The sequence below is a fragment of the Globicephala melas genome, chromosome 5, assembly GCF_963455315.2.
Source record: "Globicephala melas chromosome 5, mGloMel1.2, whole genome shotgun sequence".
NCBI classification, from domain to species: domain Eukaryota; kingdom Metazoa; phylum Chordata; class Mammalia; order Artiodactyla; family Delphinidae; genus Globicephala; species Globicephala melas.
In genome coordinates this window covers 122,213,703-122,224,681 of record NC_083318.1, presented here as the reverse complement: position 1 = coordinate 122,224,681, position 10,979 = coordinate 122,213,703, and the positions used below count along the sequence as shown (strand labels likewise).

General features: G+C 43.0%; 1 protein-coding gene across 1 annotated transcript in view; it reads left to right on the top strand.

Moving 5' to 3' along the window:
- The first annotated feature begins 829 nt into the window (after nucleotides 1-829).
- DAPP1 (dual adaptor of phosphotyrosine and 3-phosphoinositides 1) overlaps nucleotides 830-10,979 on the top strand; it is a 63,365-nt gene continuing 53,215 nt past the window's right edge. The window contains exon 1 of the mRNA XM_030865604.2: nucleotides 830-1,054. Within this exon, the coding sequence (XP_030721464.1) occupies nucleotides 954-1,054 (101 nt within the window). The 5' untranslated portion in view covers nucleotides 830-953. The remainder of the gene's footprint in view (nucleotides 1,055-10,979) is intronic.

The following is a 10,979-nucleotide window of genomic DNA, read 5'->3' as shown; positions in this document are numbered from 1 at the left end:
GAACAGGCGAGAGAGAGAAGCATACTCTCTCCTGCAGGTTACGTACACAGAACACAAGAAGCAACATACGTTCTTTGTTCATTCATTACGGTACTTTGTCCAATTCCCCAGCATTCAGAGTGATGACAGTTTCCCTTCTGGACTTTTCGGCAGCTGGCATTCTCTACACATGAGTCTGGACCCAGAGCAATACCAGCTGTGAATAAGCCCAGGGAAGGAAGTGGAACTCGAAGACTCCAGGAGTTCTAACCTGCCCTGTTAGCTGGGCACCCGGCTGGCCCCCCTGCAGCTTTTCCTACCTTCTTCTCACCCAATCCTTCTTCCACGGAGGAATGATAATTGTCTCTGAATCGTGCTCAACCTGAACGTCAAGGGTATGCTGGAAAGCTTAGGTGATTGAAGCAGACCTATTGAGAAAGTGCTAAAAACCAGACTTCCTGATGGAAGCTAGTGGCTTGAGTCTGATTTCTTTACCCCTTTGAAAGATGTTCTAGATCCAGAAGCTCCCTCGACGTTCCTTATGTTTGTGTGTGAGACGGAAGGTGTAGGTGATGGAGTGCATCCTGGACAAACTGGAGGCAAATAGCACTAAGGAAAAACTATGCTTTGGCCTCACGAAGAGAGTTGGAATTAAGAGTCACTCTCAGTTGGAGCAGTTTGATCTTTATTTCCTTTGCCAGAAGCTGCGTGCGGCACGATGCCGTGTGGGTGTCCTCAGAGGTGCTACCTAGCTTTGCATGTTTCCTGACGGAGGCAGCACTCCTGCCAGCACCTAAGTGGGGAGTGTCGGTGGGAGGAGTAAGCAGGTTTCACTTCCTTGCTGGTTGGAGACTCAGCTACAGCTGGCTTCTCTCTCAGCGGGGAGAGGAGGGCGTGAGGGGCAGCAGAACGTGTCTCTCTCTGCCTCTCACCCAGAGCACCTCGCAGGGGCTTAGCGGACGCGAGGGGTGCGAATGGGCAGAGCAGAATCTCCAGAAGGGAAAATGAGCATCCAGGATCCTTCAGATCTGTGGAGCAGGTCGGACGGAGAAGCTGAGCTGCTCCAGGACTTGGGGTAAGTGGGCAGGTCCCCTTTTCCAGGCGTTTATTGGGTGAACCTTAACTCCTCACCCCTACGCAAATGCTCATCTTGATGAACGATTCTCTTTAGCACTCCTTCTCTCTGACACCCCAATCTTCTATCCTTTCCACTTTACTCATCTGTGTCTGTGGGGGCCCAATTCCATTGTGAAAGTACGGATTACCTTTCCACATGTGAAAACAAGTAGGTGGAGAAAATGGGACAAAAAAATCAAATGCTGGACGTTCTTTGAGATTTTAGGGACAGAATTGGGCTGTAGTCGCGGTTGTTGCTGGGTTTCCTTGTTATTGATCTGGTCTATGAATAAATGTGCTATAAAAAGTGCTGAGCTCCAAGCTACTGACAGTAAGAGGGCTGCGCTGCTGGTGAGATACACAGAAAGCCTAGACCCTACAGTAAGGGAGAGGGACTTTTTCAAAAGAGAACGAACGAGGAAGTGTCTACAGCAGTGTCCCATGTGTGTTTCTTTCTCCTGACACTGCATTTGTGAGCTCTTGTATGCATGTATGTCTTTTAGGGCAACTTTGAGCCTTTTAAGTACTAACAAGTCAGGAAGAGGATAAACACTCTGCCCCAGACAGGTTACACATTTAGGTAGGAAGAGGCACTGTGGTCCTGTCTTTAAGAAGGGACCAGATGCGACAACTCATCAGGATACTTAATAAAAGAAGCAAATGTTACACAAGAGAGGCGTAGGGGATTTCCTACAGAAACTGCTCCTTTCCCCTGAAGCACCGGGAATAGCCTGGTGAGGCTGATTTTGACACCTGTGATTCTTAAGAGGCGAGACCTGCACCTGCTGTCTCACTAAATAGCTCTAATCTTCACAAACACTCAAGAGCTGTGATCATCTCCATCTCACAAAGGAAGAAAACAAGCACCAAAGGGATTGAATAACTTGCCTGCGGTCACACATCAGTTACCAATCAGGATTCCAATCTGCCAAGTCCACGTCCTTATCCAGAGAAAAACTAAAACAGGGATGAAATCTCTCTGCGTCAAGACTGCAGAGATTGTATTTTGGGGTGTTGTAAGCGTTCTCAATAAGTCCTGTCTTTAGATTTTAAACTTGAGGTCTCAGAATTGAACTTTACCTTCATAAGGTAAATCAAACGTAACAGCTAGACTTTTCAGTAAAGTAAACTCCCCTTATGGGGAGTCAGAGCTCCAGGACACCTCTAGCCTTCTAGACCCAATCCCCAAACTGCAGAGGTAAAATGTTCCCTGAGCATCCAAAGCGGTGTCACAGAGTCCAGGCACTAGAGCTGGACCCCGGGCTCTCACTTAGATCCGTATGAAATTATTAAACTACCATTCTTTATGTGTTTGGTTATGTGGATTCCCAGCCCACGATCGGTAGGAAACCACAGAGGAGAAGAGAGACAAAGGAAATATTCAGCTCTGGTCCTTTAATTCAACAATCTTTGAGCCTAGGCTCTGTGCTTGAGTACCCTTGGCACTCACTTGGATGACAAAGATGAGCTAAACACTGTCTCTTCTCCCCACCTTAGTGCCCGTAGCAGGAAGCAACCTTAGGTAAAACCCACTAGGAAACAGAACTGTGTCTTCCCTCCATGTGCAGAGATGGACATTCAATTCAACCCAGAAACACCCCAAAAAGGTGCTTTTATGTCCATACTTCATTATTTCATAAAGTCTGGAAATGTCTTAAACATTGGAAGATGGTTTCTGTAACAGGCAAGTTACAGTGGTCTAGGGAAATTGCTCTACGGTTGCGGTTCTTAACCTTGGCTGTGCACTAGAATTACCCAAGGAGTTTTTTTAAATTCCTGCCCAGGCCACACACCAGACAAATGACATCAGTATCTTGGGAGTGAGCGTTTTCTTTTTAAACTTTCCAAGTGATTTCAGAGCAAGACCGAGGTTGAGAATCACTGCATAGAATAGAAATCCAACAGAAGCACTGAGTAAATGTGCCCTTATTTGTTGGATACGTACCTGAATCTTAAAGCCATTAATAAACGTTGACATTTCGTCTGTGGGTTTGGGAGCATTTTGTTTAACAATTTTATTGAGGTATATTCTATAGATCATAGAGCTCACTCATTTCCAGTGTACAATTCAGTAACCTGTAGTGCCTTTAAAGAGTAGTACAGCCATCACCATAAATCAATTTTAGAACATTTTCATCCCCCCAGTAAGAAACCTCAGAAGCATTTTTTTAAATATACTCAGTGGTGTGTTAGTTAAACCACCTGGGTGAGGGATAGCCCTGATTCAAGAGTCTGCCTGTTTCCCTGGTATAAATACTCCAATCACAGGCATTTTCAAGCTGCCAAGGGTTTAACTACAAAATTCCTGAGAATTTAATAATGGACTTGAGTTAGTACCTGTGCCTCTGGGACAGTCCTGATATACCTCTCATAGGTCATAAGATCTGAGCAAACTTGAAAATGACCTGTTGCCTCTGGCAGAATTCTGAATAAAATGAAATTTCTTCTTTGAACCTCTAGGCTACTGGTTAGGTATAATCTACCCCCAAACTTCTAATTAATTCCGTTTTTAAAACGCTCCCTAAAAACAAAATGATTTAAAGCAGTTGATAGATAAAAAGTGGCTGGTTTTAATGCCTTCATTTTGAAATCGTTTTTAATAGGTTATCTGAGTAGTTAGGTAGGTTCTTACCTTTGTATTTTTGATAGATACAGACAGACAAGGTGGTGGTTAAATTAAAGAGATGGGATCTTTGTTCTTTGGTCCCATTTTTCTTCAGGTTCTGGCATCTGTAAGCTCTGCAGATTAAACCCTGCATTGCGGCAAATCCATCCCCTGCCTTTCTAGGACACACACGACTTGCTCAGAAGACGTTCTTTCTAAAGTACCTAAATCAAGCAACTCAGATGCATTTCTGTGTCTCACATGCAGAGTATCAGTTTAAAGACACTTAGTTTCCTTCATCCTAAACATATTAATGCTTCCAGAAGCAAAGGGGAAATAACACAATTTGCAATGGTTGCTCAGCTTCACGTACACTTTGGCCGAATGGGATGGGGGAGGGAGGGGCAAAGCCTGTGGAGAACCGTCGGTGAGAAGCAGGAGGTGTACTGGAAACAGAAGACAGGCTGTGTGTGGCTTCCAAAATGAAGCGACGGGGCTGTGAAACAAATAGTAAATATTTGAGGCGCCCCTTAAGGAACAAACTAGGATAGAATTGCTAATCAGTTAATAATTGATGATTCCAGCAATTCTTTGATTCTAACAAAGGTTCCTACAAAACCATGTAGTTTTGTATGTAACTACAAACTACAGACACAAAAGGGATACTGTGGAATAAAAATTTTTAGCATATCTTTAAATATTCAAATTATCTACTCAGACATATTCCTTCAAGCAAGAAATATAATAAATGTTCCCTTTTTTATATATTTTCCCGTCTCAAATTTTATAAGGAAGTGTCTGTGTTTGGCTGTGCTGTCAGAGTCAAGAAAGTAGACTCGAAGCTCTGGATATTTAAGTAAATTAATTAAAAACTAATTTCTCTGCTGCTTCCCATATAAGAGAAGGTTGGAGCAGATCAGGGATCAGCAAACTTTTTTTTGTCAGAAGCCAGGTAATAAATATTTTAGGCTTCGCAGGCTGTATGATTTCTGCTTCAGCTACTCACATCTGTCATTGTCATGCAAAAACAGCCATAGATAACACAGAAACAGATGACCGTGACGATGTTCAAACAAAATATTATTTAAGGACGCTGAAATTTGAATTTCATACAATTGTCACGAGTCATAAAATATTCTTCTTTTTTTCCCCTAACCACTTAAAAACGTAAAACCATGCTCGGCTCACAGTCTACACCAAAACGTGTACTCTGGTAGGAACTGGCCCTCACATGGTGGTTTGCTGACGACCCAGGGGATAAGTAACAATCACCAAAGCGCGGTCTTATGAAGAGGCAGACATTTTGCATTCAGGAGCTCTGGCCTTCAAAAGGTATCTACATTCCAGCTTTACACATGAGGAGACTCATTAGCAGAGAAATCAAGCTGCCTGGAGTCCCAGAGAATCTGGGTCCCAAGGCCATGCTTATTCCACCAAACCAGGTTGACCTCCTGTTGTGAGGGTCAGTGGCCGGCACCAGGTCGTTCACAGAGTTTGGCCTTCACAATAACACCATCAATACAGTATGATTATACTCATCTTATAGAGGCAGAAGGCGACTTCAGATCGGTCAAGTGAACTGTCCAGGTCACAGACCTCATAGGTGGTGCCCCGAGAGTGCCTAGGCGCGTACTCCAGAGCTGACTCTCTCTCCACCGATGGAAGAAGGTACACCTTCTAAGAACGGCAATTTAGTAAGGGTTGGATGCTCACCATGTGCCAGGCACTATTTTAAGCCTTTTGCTTGTATGACTTATTAAATTCACACATCACTGCCAGGGAGTTACTACCACTAGTGACATTTCTGCTCACAAATGAGAAAAATGAAGGACAGAGCTTTTATCACATGCTCAAGATGACTCATTCATAAACCTTCAAATCCAGGAGTTTGGCCCCAGAGCCCACATGCTTCTCCACTAACACAACTTCCTGCTTATTATAGCAGCACTGTTAGTGCTAGTGAGAACTGAGAGAAAAAGTAGTTCTGTGATTGCTACCACCAACACATTTTTTTACTAAAAGACATTATTCTTTCACATTCTTCACATAACAGACATGCATATGCAAAGCCAGATCAATATCCTAATTCATCAGAACTTTTTTGAATTGTGTGTAGATTCCTTTCTTCGGGGCTAGGCACATCGAATAGGCTCAGAAAAGCATAGTAAATTCAAAGCTTTAAAGGAAGCTGTTTACAGAGCTGATACCAAGTAGAGCAAAAAAGCTTGTTCCTCTTCTGGGCACAATTCCGTAATCTTGGACTCTAAAAATGGAAGGTGATTCTCTTGTGGCCGAGCGAGAGTATGTAACTAGAGTACAGTTTGATCTTGCTTGGACTCAAGCGAATTTCCTCTTCAGTTGTTGTGTTTCTGTTCCTCTATGGGTAACGGTGACTTCCTTCTACTTACATGTGGAAATCCAGCCACACACGTTCTCCACATCGAGTGGGGTCACTTTGTTTCATTCATTCTCTTTTCCATTTATTCATAGACCTATCTGTTGAATGATGACATTATGCAAGGCAGTGTGGGAGTTACTGACAGTAAGAAGTGGTTGTCCCCTCAAGGAGTTTACAGTGTAGAGGACAGAGAATGCACGAGTGGGTGGAGTTAGAACGCAGGATAGAGGGACTGAGGGTCATTGCAGTGTCTACATAAAGAACACAGCAGATGGCAAGAAAGGAGGAGATCATTGGATGTGGAGAAGATGGCCTTGGAACCCGTAGGATTTTTGTCAGTTGAAAGCAGAGAAGAAGACATTTTCTAAAGAGAAAATGGCATGAATAAAGCAGTAAAAGTGGCAATACATATGAATATTCAGAAAATAAAAAGTGTCCACATGGACTCAGACCCTCCTAGTCCCTGGGACCCAGCAGTTACTCATCGTTCAGTCTTGCTCTGGTCTTTACCTCTCAGAGTGCCCACCTTCAGCTACATTCTATGAGAAAGCTTCCACCTGGCTTTCCTCTTCTAGTTTCTAGTGTCATAACCATACACTTAGCCTGTTTTTTTGTTTTTTTTTTTAAGCCTGGGTTAATTTCTTGCTCCCACCAACTCCTCTCAATGATCCTGTCACCTAGGATAAATTCCTAGTCTGAGCCCCCATGCTCTGGCTACTCCTCCCTGAGGTGGACCTGTCTGAACCCAACCACAGCTCACGTAGCCAAGTCTTGGTTGTCACTCGGTCACCTACAGATTCCCTGTGGTCTTGCTTCCCCAACTAGTAGTGCCTGCTCCTGTTATCTGTTGTTAGACTTTCTTTGCTCAAAAATATTTAAGTTTGGGCTTCCCTGGTGGCGCAGTGGTTGAGAGTCCACCTGCCGATGCAGGGGACACGGGTTCGTGCCCCGGTCCGGGAAGATCCCACATGCTGCGGAGCGGCTGGGCCCGTGAGCCATGGCCACTGAGCCTGCGCGTCTGGAGCCTGTGCTCCGCAACGGGAGAGGCCACAACAGTGAGAGGCCCGCGTACCGCAAAAAAAAAAAAAATTTAAAAAGCCTAAAGGCAACAACTTAATTTGTTTTGATAAAAGTATAGCTATGTAAGAGAATGTTGCTTTTTAGAGACACATGCTGAATTACTTAAGATTAAAGTGCTATGATATCTGTAACTTATTTTAAAACATTCATCCAAAAATATATGAAGGAAATCTGGCAAAAAGTTAAAAATTATTCCACCTAAAATATGGGTATTATTTAAATGTGGGTATTATTTATACTCAGTTTTCTACTTTCTTGTATATTTGGAATTATTTATAATAAACACTTTAAAATAATAATAAAATGTATTAATTATTGAAAATTTGGTGAATAAAGAAAAGCACCAAAAATGTCAGCCCTGTACCACCACCCAAAATGACATATTGCTCAACTTCTCTCCAGTCTTTAAAAAATATTTTTCTGTAAACACATACACACACACACACACACACACACACACACACACACACACACGCACGCACGTGCACGTAGATTGAATTGCGCTCGTACCATGCATATAATTTTGCTCTCATTTTCTGGTAGCATACATTTTCATCATCTGCTTCTTGTTCGTTCTCAAAGCAGGTTCTGGGTCTGGTCTTTCCCAGGCTATCTTGTTGCCCTGTATTAAAATTTGAAAATTTAGATTGATCCAAATTCCGGAAGGCCTTAAATAGATTGAGTTTGGACTTTGGTCAAACATCATTTGACAATATGTAATCATTGAATGTTTATAGGAACGTGGAACTACATGGTCATCGTGGGGTTTTTTTAAGGTAGATTAATCTGGTAGTTGAGCATGATCAATAGTAATGAGTCCAGAGACAATAAAACTAATGAGTGAGAGAGTTTACAGATTGGTGTATAAGAAACTAGAGTGAGGACCTGGGAATAGTAAGGAAGGAACAGGGGTGGAAGCCAGTAATTCTACTGAGCTAAAAACATAAGTGATTCACAATCAAATAAGAATGAGTTCTGCTTTTGTATAGTTTTTCAAAATGGCATCAAAGCAGTTTTGAAAATCTTAATGGCACGAAATTCTTCTAATTCATCCATGGTTTGCTTTCTCATTGTAAATATCTAAAGTTGCCTGGGTCTCATGTGATTGCTCGTATGATTCTGACTCCCCACCAGTTGAGTCTGTACTTTGGGTTAATTCTCTACATAATCTTAGAATCATTTTCTAGATGTCAGTCCTAAAGCCCTAAGAGGTTTGGCCACCTGATCTGGGCTGAGCACAGCACACTCTTTTTGACAGTGATCTCCTTAGGGGCAGGGCAGTAGGTTACGCATATTTGTCTATTCCATCCAAGCTCAGCACTTGACGAATAGCAGATGTCTAAATATCTGAATTGTCCCAAGTTGGGTCAAAGCCAAGACCAGAACTCAAGGTCGCTGACTTCAGCCCACCACACCAACACTGGTGACGTACTTGTACTTATTACCCTCAGACTCACTCAGTCCTCTTAACAAAAGTTTTTACTGCTGGGACAAATTGACATTGGTTAGAGACAGCATCTGAGCAATGGAATAGACAGGAAATAACTAATGAAACAAAGATCTTTTTTTTACATCCCCCAAAGTTTGGGACTTTTTCCTAGAGTTATAGCTTCCTGAAAGTGACCTTCTCTGTCTCCTGTCCCAACCCACAATGGTAGGTTGTCAATGGCAACTACAGTCCAAAGACAATTACCCTGAAGCAGCATTTTGTGATGTATATAGGATGCAAGAGTAACCACAGTAAGTGCAGAGTCAAGCTTGATTCCACTCCTGAGAGAGCCTCTGGTTTGGAATCTCTGCCCAGGCGTTCAAGTCCCCCTCAAGCTCTTATCCATGAAATAGTTTTTCTAGTCAGTCTCTGAGCTTTGGTTCCCAGTCCAAATCAAACATTCCCTGAGCCCCAACCACTGGAGGAGCAATGATGCTCTTTCGGTTTTACAGCCATTTGTGTACTGTGCAGGCTGACCTGGGGACTGGACAGGACCTCTGCTGGAATGAGACGAAATTTGCCTCCCAGCCCCCATCTCCCCATCCGTGACTCTGCCCTCGGGTCTCTCACGTCTCTGACAGCCCTGGGTGCATTGACCCATGTCATGCTCTGTGGGTCTGTATCTTTCTCTCACTTTGGTTTCTCTGCCTCTGTCTCTGGACCACTCTGATTGGGTCTCTATTTGTGTTCCCTAGGTCACTGTCCCTAGGTGCCTCTGGCTATCTACATGAGCCGCTGTGCCTTTCTCTTGTCTCTAGGTCTGTATACCTCTCTTTCTACAGCTTTTGACTTATGTATCTCTCACTCTTTGTGCCCATCTGTGTCTCTGGATCTCTGAGTCTCTCTCTTTCTGTGTTTCCATCTCTCAGAACTCCTTGCCTCATTCATCAGGCTCCTTCAAGAACAAGTTTATCCTGGTTTCCAACTCCCACAGAATTATCATACCCCTTCAGTCTTGTTTCCCTGTAGCTGAACCTTGACTCCCACAAAAAAACACTTGGGGCCCCACCTTTAGTTCATTGTTTGACCAAATACGTACTCTGCCTCTGTCATCACTCAGGTATGCTTCCTAAAGCCTGGGGCAGCTGGCCTCACCATTTAGCTCTGCTATTAGTATTTGTAAATGTGGACATTTAGAATGGTAATGTGGAAAGCCTCAGACAAGCTGGTTCCATCACAGAAACCTCCTGATTGGAAAGACTATGGTCTTTCTTCAGCCTCCCCTATGTATCACACTACGATACATAGAACTTTCAAACTTTTTGCAAAGCCTCTCCTGGGTTCTCTCCTTGGTCAGGGTCCATTTGCTATGATCAATGGAAAGGTAAGCCCACATCTGTGAACAGGGGACTTAACATGTTTATGTGGTCAACACCACGTTGTCACATAATATACGCCACGGCCTGACTATAATACAAATTGCCGCACTGATAGTTTTTGAGCTAAATAAGACATTTCCTTTTCCTTAATCCATGATTTCTGATGGCGTAAAGAGTCAAGGGCTTCATGTTTTCATGAAGTCAAAGTGTCTAGCACCAACACTGTGAACAAATGTACACAAAGGCGAGCAGCAGTCAGGCAGATCCCATGGAGTGACTCAAGTGCTGAGGACACATGAGCCCAAGTTAAAATTGCTTCGATTGAGATTGCCTAATAGATTCATCTTTTATTCTATCATCATTGTGTTAGCAGGATTCTGAGGCCAAGCACAGACCTAGCCAGCAAGAAGACAGATCAATGAGCTGTTATCCATGGCCTTAAGAGAAGCTCTGTTATCCATGGCCTTAAGAGAAGCTCTGTTATCCATGGCCTTAAGAGAAGCTCTGTTATCCATGGCCTTAAGAGAAGCTCTGTTATCCATGGCGTCATAGGTTACACATTTACCATCTTTGGTCTAGAGAGTTCAGAAAGTGTGTCAGCATCATTCAAAAGTGAGACTAAGGTTGAAAATGAAAAAAAAATGAAAATTCTCCAAAGAAGAGAGCTTTCATTGGCTGTTCAACTCCAACGCCTGTTAGCCCCTTTTACACAATTAGGAATTTCTATTATTGCTTTGGGTTGAAATGTATGTCCTCTTTATAAACCTGAAGGGACAGAATCTAGGTTCTATGTCACTTCTCTTTGCCAGGAAGGGGAAAAGTATGTCATTAAATATATGAATAATCTGTAAACATGGGTTACTAAGAAATTTTCTCCCCAAGATGTATGTAATGTAAACGGATGTATGGCTCATGTTTTAACATGCAAGACTGATTTCTGTGCCCACTTGTTCTTCCAGTCTTGTTTTGCATTACTCCTCAACATAGACCCTC